General features: G+C 30.3%; 1 protein-coding gene across 1 annotated transcript; it reads left to right on the top strand.

Annotated features, from left to right (window-relative positions):
* Positions 1-456: 456 nt before the first annotated feature.
* LOC136983005 (T-cell activation inhibitor, mitochondrial) lies at positions 457-18,073 on the top strand. Its single transcript, XM_067279604.1, has 9 exons — positions 457-562; positions 974-1,124; positions 5,939-6,071; positions 9,342-9,600; positions 9,670-9,890; positions 10,289-10,380; positions 10,463-10,707; positions 14,337-14,468; positions 17,581-18,073. The coding sequence occupies exons 1-9, from the start codon at positions 540-542 to the stop codon at positions 17,825-17,827; spliced, it is 1,503 nt and encodes a 500-aa protein (XP_067135705.1). The 5' UTR covers positions 457-539; the 3' UTR covers positions 17,828-18,073.
* The last annotated feature ends 1,170 nt before the right edge of the window (positions 18,074-19,243 follow it).

The following is a 19,243-nucleotide window of genomic DNA, read 5'->3' as shown; positions in this document are numbered from 1 at the left end:
ATTGAAAAAGTAAAGTAAACAGATTAAATTATATTTTTATACACCTGGCCAAATCTAAAATAACTTTTAAACGAATTTTGGCCCATATACAATTGGAGAATGCCATGAAAAAATTGTTGTATTGCTGGAAAGCCAACTTCAAAAAGATAAAAATTATAAATAAAGAACATAAATAAAAGTAACACAAAATTGATATAAATTTTATTCAAACGAATAATGTTTTTTCTCTATAATTTTTTTTCGCATGAATAACTTTATCATCTCTTCGGATGCCGCTCCGATCAATTAATATGCATCAAAATTATCGATTATATCCGTATTTTTTTTTATTATTTTTTTATTTAATTTTCGATTAAACATTTAAACATTTATTAATAGTTTAATTAATCGAATTAACAATTAAATTAATTTGTCGTCGATATCGGAACCTTGAACAGAGCTTTGTAAACAACTGTTAAAGGTCAATAGTGACGTCGCGAATAGAAACAGCGCCTCACGCGACTAATTTGGTAAATTTGTACAATGAACGAAATCGGACGATGGCGAGTAACGTGATAAGAAGGTTTGCGTTTTTAGCTTTTATTTTGCATATTTTTAACCATTTAAGCAGTTTAATGGCGCTGTTTTTTTTTATAAAATATAACCTTATGTCTGTTTTATGCTTCATTTAATAATAATAATAATAATAATGCCGTTAATTGAATTTCTGGATTCAATTGTATAGGCACACGGTAGAAGTTAGTTTTAGTGAAATGTGTCCATACGTATAAATAGGACATAAACCTAAAAGTAACTTCTACTGACACATTATATTAATAAATTTTTTTAAAACTAATTTATCCTATAAATTGAAACTTCGGAGTGCAATGGTGTTATATAACTGCAAATAAATGTATAAAAATAAGATAAGGTTATATATTTAAGTATGAATTGCAGAAAGTATTCTGTATGCTGTATGTTATCGTGGTTTCAGATGTGGTTTATATTTCTTCAAGAAGGGTGGTGTGTCTTGCCGCTTTTATCATTCTGCCCCGTTGCTGACCGCCCAGGAGGTGGCCGCGGCCCTTCGTCCCTTTTACTTTGCCGTGCATCCGGATCTGTTCTGGCAATATCCGAAGGAAAAGGCATGTAAGAGGATTTTACTTATACTAAATTTGATGTTGGTTTCGATTTCTTTCAGCAAATTCTTAATACATTACACACAGTATGAGATATTTTATCTGCTGTGTACCTTGATATGCGATTAGAGTGAAAAGATGTACAAAATTTTTTCGCCGTGCTTATCTAAAGTTCGTAAATATAACGATACTTTTCGCTTGTGAATTCACAAGTTAAAATTCTTTATAAATGTTATCGCTGATTAGTTAATGCATTTTGAATTAATAAAATTGTATATATTGTTGAATATGTAACATTAGATGCTGGCATAACAACTTTTCTCGGGAGAGCTTGTAAAAGAATTTAAAGTTAATGACTAGTAAACACTTGTTAACTTTAAATAAACGAGTTTGTAACATGCTGGGAGATTCCTACCCCCAGAATGGTAAAATGTTTTTTAATTCTGTCTAATTTTACATCATATTCTTACATCTATGGAGATTATCACAGTGACCACTCCACCAATCAATGAGCCAGCATAATTTAAGTAGAGGTGTTACAACATGTTCAGTTCTAATTTCAATGTTAAAAGCCTGGGGATGTTCATTTAATATGGAAGAAAACATTTGCTAATGTGAGTGTTTACCTTTTTGCTGGTTTTTTGGGTTTATGAGCTTGTTGAAATTAAAGTTTATTAACTACTTTTCAATACCAGACTTTTTGCATAACTAATAATCACAATAATATAAAATTATGATTAGTTACAGTTATATGTTCTTAATTAACATTAATTGCAACTAAGGAAAAGAAACTAATAAAAAAAATATCATTATAATCGCTTCACAGTAACTTAAATGTAACAAATTCAAGATTTCTAGCCCTTAGCTGAAATTGGTTAAAGTATACTTTGTATATAAAACAATTGTAAAGCTGGACATTTATGTTGTCATATTTATATAAAGTTTACAGATAATGAAATTTATTTACAAAATTTATTAGTAGAAAATCAGTTCTATCATTATAAAATTCATTAATATTTATGAATTCAATAATGATGGAAGTGATTTTTACTAGCTATAGTTTTATTTTATATGGAATGCAAACTAAGATAAGATGGAATGTGTTGAAATAGCAGTCAAGATGTAACAAATCATTTCCAAAACTTAGGATAATGAAAATAAAAAGTAAATAAACACACAAATTCTTGTAATACTTTACAAATATATAGGAGAAAATTTTTAACTGTAGCCTGGATAATATAACTGGGAATCAGCCAAAACAAATTTCAAATTAGTTTAAAAATAACATGATTAAAAAATCCAGCAATGAGTTTCTTAACTTTCCTGGCAACATTTGTGGCACCATCTATTATCATATTTTATTTTAAAAAACTTTTAATATTTTTAACTATTATAAAATGGCAAAAAACTTAATTTTGAGGATAGGGATGAGTTTTATAAAAATTGTAAATACTAACAACAAGTAAGATCATAATTAAGTCTCACCCTACTGGAGATATACACAACCCCCTATTATCTTCATACTCCTTGACGTTGAACCACCAAAATTTAACAGCATCAATCCTCCTAATAAACAAACCTCCCTGCAAAATTTCAGAAATTTTCGACAAAAACCACAGGAGTTATTAAGCTTCAAAAAGGGTGAACAAAATTGTGCCCCCCCCACAAACAAACAAAATCATTACAAACAGGAAAACATCCCCAAATTATTTGTATTTCTCAGCATTTCAAGGTCTACTGAGTCAGAAAATGTAAAAATCTTGGAAGTCATTTTTTTGACCAATCACCATACTTTCCTTTTGATATACTGTATATAATAGCCAGGAAAGTAAAAATGAATTTTGATTGTCACTAGATAAAAAAATTTAAACACGGAATGTTCTAGTAACTGTAGAATGTTGCTTAAATTTCAATAAATAAATCTATTTAAAAGGTGGAAAGGATAACTATGAATTTTTTATCTAAGTTTTATCAAAATTTATATAATTTTAAAGTAGTTCAATAAGTAAGTATTTCTAATTAAATTATTTTAAAATATTTACAAATGATGCAGTAAATACACTAAGAAACTTTACAATTAGCATTAACTTTTTTCCCCAGTCATTTAATGCACACATTCTTAAATTATTTTTATAAAAGAAATGTTAAATACATGTATAGTAGAACCTTGATTTATTATCTGATGTAATGTGGATCAATAGTACCTCAGATAACCGAAAACTCAATGTGGATGGCCACAATCATTTCAAATTAAAAATTACAAATATAATGTATATGGTATATAACAGACATGCGCAAATGCGGCTCTTTTTGAGTTACGTGCGGCTCTTGCTGAAAGTGTTAATTTCTTCTTTTTATTATTATTTTTACAATTTTATTTCCACAATTTTGTGAAAATATGTAATTATATATATGTAATATTTAGTAATTTATTTCCAAGTTGGTGCAATAAATTAAATTGACATTTCAAATTATTTTTTTAAAACAAGTTCTCAACCCAGATGGGGGGGACACCCTATGCCTTACCATATGCCTTACCATACTATCCGCCATGACAGTACAGAACTGCGGCTCCCATGCATTTTGCAAAACCTACATTTCAGCTCCCACTGAACTCTTGCTTGCCCACCTCTGGTATATAATGTATATAACCTTTAAGCTCTTATTATACCTTAGTGAATTTGATCAGATATAAGAACAACAATTTTTACATTATTTATTATACAGCTGATATATTTACTGTACAATAGGTTAAGAATAAAAATGTGTATTATTATAGTTACATTTTAATATGAATGATTTACCTCATATTGAAGTTAAATGATAATAGATAATAGAAACAAATCATTTTGTGATGGAACATTTAGCAGAAAATGAAAAAGATAATTGATTTAGATTAAGCAGAATTTAAATTAGTAAAAGTGCATTGTAATCATTTTTTTCAAGAATATTTGCATACAATAATAATAATCAATAATAATGTTTAAAAAAAATACATTTTATAAAAATGTACTACCAGTATGAATATTGTTTTAATTATTGATATTTTTTCAAAATATCAACAATTTCTTACTTTTTTCATATGAAAATGATGTGATTAAAATAAGAATCTAGATCAGTTTGTTAAATAAGGAAGCAAATAAACAGCTACTTCAAATTTAATTATTAATTAGAAAGTACTAAATCTGTATTTTCTGTATGTACAGAATGTCAAAGAATTCTCAGGAAAACACTTATTATTGTTGTCAGATATTCATGTTTTGAACACAGATCTCTCTGTTTCTCAAAATATTTTCTATCAGAATCAATGCACACAAATGCCTTCATTCTTGAAAACCAGTCTGAAAAGAACCCTTGCAAATCCACCTTTGAAAACTTGAGTAAATCTGCTGTCATTGCATTCCTCCTTTGAATCAAACTTACTTTCTTTCAAATTTCTCTTCATCTGTGGGAAGAGGAAGAAGTCGCAAGGTGCTAAGTCTGATGAATAAGCAGATGTGGATGCTGGACCACTTGCAGGACTACAAAAACAAATGGATCACTTTGGCTCTGTGTCCAGGAGTATTATCCTAATGGATCATGATGTTGCATAGCTTGGGTCTTAAACATTCTTCTTCAAGTGACTGAAGCACTTTTTGCAAGCAAATAGAAGAGTACCATTCTCTGGTCACTGTAGTAGCTTGTTCCAAGGTAACAGGTAGAAAGATGTTTCAATGGCAAAGAAAAACAAAGACCGTGACTTTTCAAGCACCGTGCTCTCGGAGAAACTTGGAGACGTCTTCACCTTCAGTTACCCACTTCCTGCTTTAGTTTTTAGTTTTAGAGTTATAATAGGGTTCCAGGTTATCACCACCTGTCAGTATGTTGGTGACTGTTTCTGACATTCTGCTGTTAAATTTCTCCAGCATAAACTTGCAAAAATTTTCATGTTTCCCATGTAGTTCAGCTACAACCGATGAGGTAGTCAATGTACACACAACTTCCTCATTTGCAGGTGTTCATGCAAGATGGTAATAACTGATCCATGAAAGATGTTGAGGTTACATCCTAGCTCTCTGGTATTTATCTGTCAGTCTTCATCAAGCAGGCCTTGGCAACATCAATCTTCCCTGAAATTATCACAGCCCTTGGATACCGTTCATTATCATAAAGGTTGAAGCCCCCAGATCAAAAGTGCTGATACCTCTTAAACACAATAGTATCTGGGATAGGGCTTGTTCACAATGTGCTCATTGCAGAGTTTTTGAGACACTGTACTGCTGAATCTTCCAGGTGAAACTGCACCAAAATTGCAACTCTGTTCTTCAGTCACAGAAGACAAGATAGGCTGGATTGATGCACTTGTAGAACAATTTTTCTTCATGATATTGAAATAGGTGAATTTCATCTTGCATGTGAGTTTCAGAGACCCCTGCCAAAAACACAGATGAAGCACTGTTGCAAAGTGACAATTTTAAAAGATATTTTTCAAATTTTTTGACCAACCCTCATACTATAACATACATACTGATCATTTTAGAAATTTGTAAACTAAAAAATAATGTATGAAATGGTTTATTAAATATATCTCAAAGTTTATTGAAAGTAGAGTTTACATTATATAAATACACTTTATACTACTATATATAAAGCTACAACAGATTATATAACTTCATTGTATATAATGCTGTATGTCTGAATATATTTGTAAGACAATTTTTTAGAATGAAATTTTAGTTGTGTTTGCTTTGAAAAAGAAAAATTAAAATTTTATAAATGAAAAATAGCAGTAAGTTTTTATTCAGATAAAAAATAATTTCTATACATTTTTTTATTTCTAGGAGATTAATGAGAATTCTTTGAAACAACTGAATGAGTTTTTGGAAACATTAATAAAAAATCATCCTAATTATCCAACATGTGTTACCTTCTATTTAAGAGACACAAAATCAAAAGCTAATGTAATTAACACAGGTAAGAATTGAACAGTTTTTGATTAAGTTTTGAACTTTGAAATTATTGAAATTTCAAAATTTTTATCTTCTGCTCTATCAAATACAGTGGATTATTAGATTTAAATAGATTATTAATATTAATATATTTTTGTACAAAACTATTCTTTGAGAATAATGTGATTTATATATCTGTCTCACAAATAATAATAATGTTTTTAAAAATAACAATTGAACACAACAGTTAAACATAAATTAAAAACAGTAGCGAGGTTGAGGCTGAAGTTTTAAACGTGAAAACTTGTATGTTGGAAGTTCGGCGCCGCTTTCCTGTAAGCCTAGAAGTTTGGCAATGGTGTTTGGAAAGTCAGTGGAATCGTGCTCGACATTCCAAATGCCATTGTCAAACTTCTAGGCTTACAGGAAAGCGGTGCCGAACGTCTGACGTAAACGTTTTCACATCTAAAACTTCGGCCTCAACCTCGCTATTATTTGAATATAAAATTTTTTCAGAAATATAATTTGGTTAATTATTTTAATATATTTCAGGAAAAAGTGGTGTTAAATGTTACCAATTATTAACTGGATATAGGATTTATACATTAAAGCGATAAACTATTTTAAACTTTTTTATTTATAAGTCTTTTTTCAACTCTCTTAATCGATGGGTATTTGTTGACCGATTTCCTAAATATCATTTGAATGGACATGTTAAAAACTAATGCACAAAAATTAAAGATCTTAAGAATAATTCTTGAAAAAAGGTTCGTAGTTGCATTTGAAACTATTTTTCTATTTGGTTTAGAAACAGAAGGCTGTTAGAAGATTTATTTCTTTCAAAATTGTTTTCTAACACAACTGAATTTCAAATAAATATGAGTTAATTCATTAGTATATTGATGAAGTTCAAACATGTTCATTCAGTCATTTCCAAATGCTGTGTTACAATTTTGTGTCCATTTGTAATTATTAAGAAATTAATAATGAAAGAAGAGTGCGTAAAATATTGTGCTTATATATGTATACGTAAACAAGAATAGAGTTTTGTCAAAACTTTCCTGTTTTTATATATATACTGTATTTGAGATTATAAGTGATCATTATAAATAATTAAATAAATCTTTCCTCTCTGCAGGTTTTAAGAGGACCTTTTTATCATAAATAAATTGACACAAAACAGCAAAATAGTTCCAAAATTTATGAATTGTTTTATAGAACTAATAAAAAAATTTTAAATTTTGCTGTATAATTTATATGGCAATATAAAAAATTTTTTAAAAATTATAATAAATTGCTAAAAAAAAAAAGACAAAATATATTACTATTAATTTTTTATTGGGAATCAAATGTCTGCAGACTAAGATCATTGATGAGTATACATTAGATGACAGTGGTGATTGTATGTAGCAATTAATCAATGAACATACAATTAACTTTTGTTATATAGTTCAAACTGTAAAAATTAACAATATACATATTTATATTTATATTGTTCATAATTAGTTCATAAATTACTATAAATAAGTCAGAATAGGATATTATAATTTCCAATCTTTACTATATGTTAATTAAAAGTTATAAGATGTATTAAGGTGGCCCCACACATTCAGTATTTGCCGACTGTTGAGCAAATATTTGGCCAGACTGAATAGTGTGGACGATTTACTCATGAGTCATATCAGCAAATATGAGCCACCTTTAGAAGAGTATAGAAGATACATTTTCTACAAATAAATATTCTGTAAGTTATATAAATCATTTCAATTTTTTTTTTATATTTAAGCTTTTATGAAAATATTTTGAATTTATATTATAATTGCAAATTTTTTTCAATTTTATAATACACTCGTGTTTGTGAAAATTGCAACACCATGAAGGAATTGTGCAAATTGAACCAAACTTACAGGAAATGTAAAGTGAGGTAAGACATGCAAATGATTAGAATTACAAGGCGATTGCACATGCGTGGAACGAGAAATTGCTCCTTATCAGCCGCTTGTTCCAGGTATATAAAGAACTGTAAAGATGCATTAAAATCTGTTTATCTTCCTCTGTCTGCGGTAAACGTTTCATTGGTGGTTAATATGCCTCATCAAAAGCGGGAGGAAGCCATACCAACAACTAACAGAGTTTGTATGGGGCCGCATCGTCTGTATGTGAGAGAGTGGATTTTCATATCGAGAAATCGCAGCCCGCACGCAGTGTAATGCCACAACAGTGATGCGTGTTTGGAAGAAATGGACAGAGAAGAACCAAATAAGGCGAAAACCTGGTAGTGGGGCAAGCAATAGCACGGGACGACAGACACCTCATTTGCATGGCTGTGACGGACCGTACAGCGTCCTCTCGTGTGTTAGCACAATGTTGGAGAACGGCTACGGGTGTTTTGTTGTCTAGCTCCACAGTTCGTTGCCATCTGCTGCAGCATGAACTGCTTGCAAGGGTTCCTCTACGCAGGATTCCCCTGTTGCTGATTCACAGACGCCTTCGACTTCAATGGGCTCAGCAACACGGCGCGTGACGTGCCCAGTGGCAACAAGTTGTTTTTTCCGATGAATCTCGCTACAATCTAGTACAATGATGGAAGAGTACACGTCAGACGTTACAGAGGGGAATGTCTGCTCCCACAGTGTGTTATCCAGCATCATACCGCACAAATGCCTGGCATCATGGTGTGGGGAGCTATTGGGTATAATTGTCAATCCCATCTAGTGCACATTGCGGGCAACCTCAACAGTGATCGCTATATACAGGAAATTGTGGAGCCAGAGGTCCTCCCCCTTCTTCGATGCATTCTGGGTGCTGTATTTCAGCAGGATAATACTCGTGCACATGTTTCTCAGACTGCACAAGCCTTCTTCAGTGCACAACAGGTTTTGCTTCTTCCATGGCCTGCTTATTCTCCGGATATGTCGCCCATCAATCATATCTGGGATTTCATTGGTTGGTGACTTGCTTGTACAGCTGGTGGGGCACACAATAAGACTGAACTTTGGCGTCAAGTCGAAACCATCTGGAATGCCATTCCCCAGGATTACATTCAAAATCTCTATGATTCAATGCCATGACCTGTACAGGCTCTCATCGCTCAGCTTGGCAGACACACAAAGAACTGATTTCTGACGATCTTTTTGTTTTTTGTCTTGTAAATTTGATCGTTTATTTGTACCACTATCAGTAATATGTGGAATAAATTTCATTAATTTCTGACAATTCCTTCATGGTGTTGCAATTTTCACAAACATGAGTGTATTTTCTTTTCAATTTGAATATATCTACTTTTGTCTTTTAGATAATTTTAAATCTGTTAAAATAAAACTCCTGGGAAGAGATATTCACAAAACAGTTCATGCAATTTTATCAGCTTGTCAATTATCAACTGAATACCTGGATCAATTGCATGCAAACAAAAATAATATAAAGTCATCTAGTTCTGAAAGTCGAATTGAATTCAAAGTTGATTTTAATCCTGTTAAAGAATGGAAAATTCACGACATAACATTTAGTGAAGTCAAACAGAAAATTGAGAAGGAACCAGAGGTTGATCTTAAGTAAGTATTAATATATATTAAAGTTAAGTTTTGCATGAATATTTAATTTTTACTGAACACTTTTTTAAGGGTTTGGTTATCTCAAAATATTTCTAAAGCACAAGAAAAATTAAAAGCATCACAACCAATTAGGGATGAAGTAAGCAAATTACGTAAAGAACTTAAAAGTTCATTAGAACTAAAAAATCTTTTTTGGAAATGTGGTTGGGGCATATCACATTTTCGCGGATGTCTTTTAAGTTTTAGGAGTCTGGCTATTCAGCATCCTGATGATATGAAAGTGCTGAAAGGTGAGATGAAATAATTACAAAATTTAATAGTTATTTAATAATACTTTTTAGTGCTTTTTGGCTAATAATTTCAAAAATTTCAGTAGTTAGAAAAATTTTCTGCTTAGGTTATGTTTCTTAAAAGGTATACATTTTAACTCTTTCTTTAGTTGAGTAGATAGCAATTGATCTTAAGTACAGACCATTGTTTTTAATGTTAGAAGTACAACAACAATTAATTGGTTCAGTATTTTTTGCATGATGTTTTTCTTCATAAAAAATTTAGTTTGCTACATGATTAACAGTGATCTAATAAACTAAAAACTAACTAAAAGCACTAAAAATCTTTATTTTTCATAATTACTATTAACTTCATAATTAATTACTATTAAATATGAATATTTGCATATTTAATTTAGGTAGGACACTTGTGTTCGCATTAGAAACAGGTGTGAGTCTTGATAGTCATGTTATATTGAGCAGTGAAGATGTGAGACATAATTGGTTAGATGTAAGTTTGATAACACTAAAGCTTTTCATCTATTTGTTGTTTTAATTACAAAAGTTAATAAATTTATTTTAAATTTTAACAGTTAATTAAATCAGTACATCAGTATGATAACCTGTTAGCTCAAGCTCCATCTGTACAAAAAGCATTATCTGATGTCTTGAGGGGGATTACAATTAATCATCGAGAATTTCGACAGTCAGTTATGGTGAAAAAATACATGCAACAACTACAGAAATTAACTTCAGCTTTGTATAGATACTATTGGAAAAATGGATATCCAGATTCTTGGCCTGATCGTTTAAACAAATTTCAATTAGCTGTAGAATGGTAAGTTGTATCAAGTCAATTGTTTTTAATTAATTTTTGAATACACTGATGAGAAAAAAATTCATCTATTACTTTTTGGAATGTCTTTCAATTCCAAGATTTGGAAGAATTTGATTAGGTGTAAGTTTAGATGTATATTATACAAAATATGAAAGAATTTTTAATCAGCTATTGATACATACAAAGAGAGATATAGCAATGTTTTTGATGCCCTTGGCAATACATTAGTTTTTTTAGTCCACAACACACAAATGTTTGTTGTTGTGATGCCTCTTGCATCTCATCCTTGGCACTTGCCCTGTTGCAAATACATTGCATTAATTGTGATGTACTGTACTTTGACTCCTTATGAATGATTAAAATCAACAATTGAAATCTTTAATTTATTCTTCATGAACATTTTCAAAACCTATTCATATTCTAAATCATTTTAAACTTTAAGAAACTTAAAAACAAAGTTCTAATTATATCCAGTAAAGAATGTTAGTTTAATAAGTTTACTTAATATAATAAAATGTCAAACATAGTTAGGATGGCATAATCTAAAGCGAATTTTAATATTTAAGGTTATGTCCACAGCAAAAATGTTGAAAAAGTGAAATATCTTATTGTTACGAGGACCTAAATTATCATTTTTTTATTTCTTTGTGATTCTGTTGATATAAACTTTCCATGTTACAGTGCCAATCCAATGAAAGTTTTTAACCAGTTTGTGAAAATTACAATCCAAAGATTTTGTCTGATGAAAATGCACATTTTTGTTAAACAAATACTTCTATTGTTAATATCACAATTCCAGTTGTCAGTGTGGTTTAAGCAAGTATTGGCAATAATAAATATAAACTTTTAAAATATACAGAATGTATACTAAGAGATTAAGACAAAAAATTCTGAAGATTTCTTATTGACAATGAAAAAACCATTGTACTTACAAGGAGAAGGCCAGACGTTTGCCCCTCCAATTTGAATGAAACTTGGTGAGAATGTAGCCCTAAGTACAGAGAGATCCTTGTTTAAATAATAAGATCCATTTCTCACATGTTTTTGAAAAAACGGGCCTCTGAAAATTGAGTATTTAGTTTGTCTTTGGAAAGTTCACTTGTAATTGCAATAGCCAAGTGTGTGATGTAGGCACCACATGCCTTCCCATTTTTAGTTTTTTTTTTTTTTTGTGTAACAGTAAAATAATAAAATAATTTTGTTACACAAAAAAAAACTAAAAATGGGAAGGCATGTGGTGGGAAGCTTTAAACGTGAGGAATAAAAATAGGAATAATAATGTTAATGATACAAAATTATTTTATTATTTTAGGAATAATAATGTTAATGATACAGTAAAATAAATATTTTGTATCATTAACATTATTATTCCTATTTTTATTCCTCACGTTTAAAGCTTATAACGCAAGAGATTAAAAACGTGATGCCATTTTCTGTATTTATTGTCACAATCTTCATGAACATTTTCAAAACTTATTCATATTATAAATCATTTTAAACTTTGTTTTTAAGTTCTAAAGTTTTTTAATTATATCCAGTAAAGAATCCTTATTAGTTATAATAAACTGTTAATTAATAAGTTTACTTTGTGACAATAATCTTTATTGTTCACAGGTGAAATACCACTTGAACAATAAAGATTGATTTTTCTGAATAAGTTTTCCTCAATTGCAGAAACAGAACACCAGTACAATAAGTCCTAATAATATGATATGTCCTAGTAGACATTTTTATAATAAATTGAATAAAATAAGGACACAAAGGCATATGAATTAATAATTAGTGTGTCCCATTATTTGGACAAGAATCTCTGTGTTTAGGGCTATGTTCTTGCCAAGTGTTGTTCAAATTGGATAGGCAAATGTCTGGCCATCTTCTCACTAAAGTACAAAGACCTGAAGCATATATTATATTCTAAAATAAATAAGTTTTGTATACTTCTTTCCATCAAACTTGTTAGCTTATTTCTAAAGGTGGATACAGACTATACTAAGTTCCAAAGAAATGGAAGCATAACTAGAAACTATAGTCAATAGGTAAGTCAATAGTGTCAAATTCACTAATGAATTAAGACCTAATTTTTGGGTGTGAAAATAGAATCTCCAAAGTTATAGAAAAAAATGAATTATTTAAAATAAAAATTATTTTGAACTTAATTACAAATGAAAACTGTTATTTTTCAACTATTTATTACTTTATATATTAAATGTGGTCCAGACTGACTTGTGTATCATCCTATTTGTTACTTAAATATAGATTTCTGTTTACATAAAATACAGTGAACAATATTTGAAAATAGAGACAGGGCATTGAGTTACAGTGCACTAAGTATATTGTATATCATTTTTGATGGTGATAACTAGTCCTATGTACAGGCACTCCTCTACTTATGAATGGGTTAGGTTTCCAAGGTTTTGTCATAAGTTGAAGACTAATCTAGAAAGTATATTTGTACACAGAATAACCATGTATTGTTAGTGTTTGATCCTTCAATGTACTTATAGAATACATTATGCTTGTTTACTCGATTGCTAATGCTTAGTAGCAGGTGTTTCAAATATGGTTTTTTTCTAACACACTTAGTAAATCTTGCAGTGGAGATAAATGCAAAAAAGTCTGGCTCTATTACCTAAACTTGACGTTATAAAACTATTATATTTTGAATGTATTTTTGAAGCACTAATCATAAAAGTTTATAAAACTATTGCAAACAATAGTGAAAAACCAACTCACTCTGACGTTACCAACTTTAATACCCCCTCTCGAGTGGCAATGGAATGTCAGAATTTGCATAAAATGAAAAATGACAATATGCAATAGAAATAAATCCACATTTATTATTTGTTGCTGGCTAAAGACTGACTTCAACCAGCAAAGAGAACTTCAGAATTTGTGTGAAATTTAAGTTTTAGACATACAGTCAAATTGTTCATAAGTAGGGGAGCTCCTGTAGTTTATCACCATTATTTCTGTATAGTAATGCTTCCATACCTAAATTTATACAGTAAAACTTCTCTAACTCAAAGCACCAAGGGGCAGGAAAAAATTTTGAGTTAGAGAACAATACAGTGAAAAAATGCCAATTCTGAATAAATTTGTTTTTACATCTCTTGCATTATACAAAGAATCTTTGATAGACATTACCTGGCTGTTTTGCTGAAAAGGTGTTTTTTTAATGTAACTAATAGAATTGAAGTTTTGTAGGTACATCTTATTGAGATAAAGCAACAGGTCCTCTCACTTTGGACTGGAACATTATCTTCATGAGTGTGGGAGAGTAGATACAGTACAAATAACTGTGTGAAAATTTTGTGGAAAACTGATAAATTTTAATGTTTGTTCTATCCAAAGTGATCCTAATTGGGTCAGGAAACTTGAAAGTAACATAGAAACGAATGTGTTGGGACTATGAAAACCTTTGGCTTGAAGAAAATTCAAGTTCAAGTTCATGTTAAATTTATATGCTATTCCATTAAGATTTACAAAGTGCTTCATTTTATTTGAGTTACAGATGTTTGAGTTAGAGAAGTGTTACTGTATTTATCTATAAATAATTGATTTCTAAAAGGATTTTATAGTTTAATAATTTAAAATAAGTAATATTTAAAATGAAAATTTTCTCTCTGTAGTGAGGCAGGTCCATTGATGCTATCTCCAACAGGCCAGTTTATTGTTCCTGCATCTTGCCCTGCATTCTTATTGATAGATTTTATTTCAAAACACATGGAAGAAGCACAACTAAAAATGGAAGAATATAAAAGGTAAATTCAAATTTTCATTTAAAACTATATTTTAAAATACAGGGTTAGCAAGAAATAAGTTTCCTACTTCAGATTGCTCTGGGTTGCATTCTACTGGTCAAAATGAAACAAAATTTGAACTACAGATAATTCAAATGATGTGCTTGACATTTCTTTAAAAAAATATATAGTAAAAAAATCTATCGATAGGTGGCTCTGTAATATGAATGGCATTTCTTTGCATATGTCAAACATTTGAAACACAATGCAACTTTTGGTTATGAGGTTTCCTGAAAGACAACATCTACTGCAGAAGACCCTGCATCTGTGCCAGATCTGAAAGACAGCATTCGGCACCATGCTCTGGATATTGCAGCGGAAAATATGGTTTTACAATTAGAGCACATTGTTCAAAACGGAGGAGGACATATTGAGCAGTTTGTGTTGCATATTCAGTATTTCTGTATGCTCCAGCACCACCTATCAACAGATTTTTGTACTTTTTTCTTTTAAAGAAATGTAAAGCGCATCATTTGAATTATCTGTAGTCCAAATTTTGTTTCATTTCGAGCAGTAGAACGCACTCCAGAGTGCTCTGAAGTGGAAAACTTATTTCTCGCTAACCCTGTATTTATTCACTATCAATTTTAGAAGAAAAATTATCAGAATAGTAAAAACTATATTCTTGAATGTTTCTATTCTGTGTAGATTTACTTAATCTATGGAAAAGCAATATAAAAGCTTTGAAATTGCTTTCTACAAAGTTCAGAATCATATACAATCCTTCAACCAGATAGCAGGATAAAAAAAAAAAAAATAAAACAGACTTAGAGAAACTGATTTATTCCACTGAAAATACATCCCTTTTACATTGATACATAAAAGACATGCCCAAATTATTCTAAGTTGTTGTTTGACCACAATACTGTATCATGTGGAGAACAAATCTATTGGATGCCTTCAGTGTCAGAGTTTTCCTTTCAATGATAATTTCATAAATAAATAGTGGTCACAGGGAGACATATCTGAAAATATGTTGGGTGATTTGGTACACAGATTTGTTTTTGGGCTAGAAATTCCTACATTAATGACCACACTTCCACGAAGTAGACAACAGTTGCCTGCCAAATAATTTGGCCTTGACACAAACAGTCCATTTCTATAATAGTTAGAGACCGAGTTCCTTACTGCAAATTGAAATTGGATGATGAAAAGCCAGGACATCCAAATCTTTCTATTTATGTATCAAATGTAGTGTCTGTCTTAAGTACTGTTTTCAAATTAGTAAAAATGTCAAATGCATTTTTTACTCTATAGGAATGTTTTGTGAGAGATTATTTAATGACACACAAAAAAAAAATCAAGTCCTTGCTGATATGTGAAATCGCAATTAACATGCATAATGCATATAAAGCAACAGTAATATACACTAAAATACATCCATACTGTAGCAAGATTTGCTCACAGATATGTTGTAATAAACATTACTTTTGTTTTATTTTGTTATCCCCTACTATCTAAACATGTAATAATAGGTGCCAGAAGTCATAATTTTCAAATACAGTCAAACCTGTTTTTATGCGGTGGATAGGGACCGCATAAAAAAAAATCGCACGAAACTTCACGAGTGGCTATAAAAAATAGTTTTCGCAACACAATTAAAAATATATTTTTTTTATGCGGTGAATAGGGACCGCATAAAAAAAGTCTCACATAGAAAATAACTCAAAACCGTACGAAATAGAATTTATTGACAACAGATGTCAGCACTTGACTGCATCGTCTAGTCTATCGTCTGTTTTACATATTTTTGTCCAGGTGGTGTTTTGTTGACTTAAAAAATAAATTATTTCATTTTTTGCATATTCATGCAATAATATTACTATAATAAGTTCATTTAAGCTATAATAAGTCAACGTGAGACATGATAAATCGCACGAGACTAGTCGCCAACTATACCGCACAAAAAAAGACCGCATAAAAACAGGTTTGACTGTACCATCACAAATAAATTCAATAATGATTATATCTAAACTTGTAATTTTATTCATAATTGATTAAACTTAATGATTAAGCTTTCTGTTAATCTAGTCATCATCTTATAAACCTAGTTTCTCCATCTTAGTTACCTCACTGGTCCAAAGGAGTCTTATCATTTGTACAGGACTATAAATTAATAGTAGGACAAATAGATAATTAATTAGTATTATGCTTTATGTGATTAGAAAATAACAGATTAATTAATCTATAGCTACAGTAAAACTTCTACAGTAATAGTTGTTAACCGTACAGAGATTATTTGTATGGTGTTTTTGGTTGGAATTAAAGGGCAGAAAATTAAAATGGTTAATGGGAATGTTGATACAAGATATATATATTTACAATTATGGATTACATGCTTGTAATTTAGTGATTGTAATGACTGAAGAGAGACAGCTTGTCTGCCCGAAATGCATACCATGGTTAAAAATACTTAATGTTCATCAGTCTGAGTGGGTTCTTGATAGTATGCGATATCAACTTTATAGATTTATTTTGTTACCAACTGAACTCTGCACTGAAACTAACTTTACTAAAGTTATTAGAATTTACTGTTTTTGGCTCATTTTGACACTTATTGTTACCTGCTAAAAAATCAGTTTTGTGGCATGCTTTTCAATAAACAAGTTTTTGAGAGATTGGATCCTGGACACACTTTCTTAGCAATTCAGTACTAGTTTTTGCAGTTTTACCTATATTCTTGGTTAAAGCAAGCTCAATATACCAGAAACTTTTCAGTGCATGCTCCATATTTGTAAAGATTTTCAAAAAAGTTGTGGAAGTTTGATCAAGTCATGTTTACAACAATTTTAATCCTTTTATATTTATTCATAAGAAATTAACTCAATTTTTCAAAATTCTTTGAATTACTTGATTTGCATATTTAAATATCAAATTTGTTACATTATATTGATAGCATGTTTATGCTTTTGTTTCATAATGAAATTGGATGATCTGATGAACTGATCTGTTCAGCTAATTGAGTCCTAAAGACGACAGAAAAATTAGACAGCCATTTTTGAAATTAATGCCAAATATATCTTTCAGTTTAAAATTTAGATTTAACAATAAGTCATAGTAAATTATTTAATAGGTTGAGAAGAGAAGAATGGAAACTCTACGATCGCTGCATGACCGAATTGGGCCTGGCTTCACTGGACAAGGATGATAACGTTACACCCGACCTAATGGTGCAATGTTGCAGGAGATTATTGGATAGTGGTATGTCTTCCATGCACTATTTGAGAAACTGCAGACTCAGAATATCACACTATTATTCCATCCTTCAAGACGGAGAGATGTGCATCCCGTGGAATTGGAAGGACGACCGAACGCTTTAGTTGGATCAGACCGTATATTAGACTCGTGTAATATAATGTAGAAATGTATTTTATTATATATGCTTCCCAATTATATTTGGCAATAAACATTGCCTTTTTATCAAACAATATGAGAGGATAAATTTCACATTTTTAATTTCGCGCTCGAATATTTGTTATCTGTATCCGTTTTATTCTGTAACGGATAAGAATTATTTATTTGTATAGAAGTATTTATAGCCAATAAATATATTAATTTGTTATTTAGTTCCTTGAATTTTGTTAAATTATAAATTATAATGTCATATCAAAGAGTCACTTATAATAGGTTCTACAAATATCCGATTCATCCTGTATATGTAAATGAATGCATGAAGATCTCAAATTCAGATGTTCTTTGATAAAAAGAAGTTGTAAATATTTTTCTAATTCTTGATCGAAACATTTGTTTTGTTTGTTTGTTCTTTTTTAAAAACATGCTCTTATTCATTTTTTCGTTTACTAGAAGCTAATTCATCAAATAAATTAGAAAAAAACAGAGATTCTCCTCCATCTTGATCATCTCCAGAAATGGAAGCTTCAGGATTTAATTCTTCTTAAGATTTTGAATTATCAACATTATCTAAGCTATCGATTGTCTATCTTTTTATTTCCTCTATCATATTTTATTTTTTTTTTTGAATCTTGAATCTAATAAAGATGACAAGCATAAAGACTTGTTTTCTTTACATGCTGAAAATCTTTTTTATTTTATTGAATTTTCTAGTCCTATTGTGGTATTAATGCCACTAAAGGAACTAATGCCCTTTGCTTTTGATAGTAAGAATAATTTCAGAGTCTCTATTGTGTGAATTATTGAAGATGAGGTGGTTTCTTGGTTGCTGGCTTCCACAATAATTTCTTTGAATGGTTTTAAAAGTAGAACAGTTTTTTCAACGAGAGACCACTGATGTGCACTCAACGTAGGAATTTGTTTGGAAAGTAAAATAAATCTTTATCTTTTCTGTCAGGATGTATTGGTGAAATCTTCTAATTGTGAAGGTTTCATGAGTTCATTTGAGAAAACTGGCAAATCAGGCACATTGATGATGTCTTGTTTAAGGGTGCCTGAATAAAACCATACTTCAAATATTCAACATTATATTGTAAACATTTTTTCTTTGAATCTGACATGGGTCTATCTGTAAAAATAAAAACAGTAAAAAAAATCTGCTGTGGCCACCACAGGACCAGCCTTCACCATATTAAATAAGTTTTAAATTACATTGCTAACATCGGTCAGTAAAAAGAATAATAAACAAATAATAATAGTAAATATGTACATACATACCTTTGTGGCAAATAGTTATTAAAAATATATTTTTGTTGTAATAAGTGGTCCATGTAAGTTGTCCTTTGAATGAGATCTGTAGATACCGCACAGAAATTTTAGGTTCA

The sequence above is a fragment of the Centruroides vittatus genome, unplaced genomic scaffold (genome assembly GCF_030686945.1).
Source record: "Centruroides vittatus isolate TY-2023 unplaced genomic scaffold, ASM3068694v2 contig_875, whole genome shotgun sequence".
Lineage (NCBI taxonomy): Eukaryota > Metazoa > Arthropoda > Arachnida > Scorpiones > Buthidae > Centruroides > Centruroides vittatus.
The sequence above is the reverse complement of the archived record's forward strand: the minus strand, read 5'-3'. Positions and strand labels throughout refer to the sequence as shown.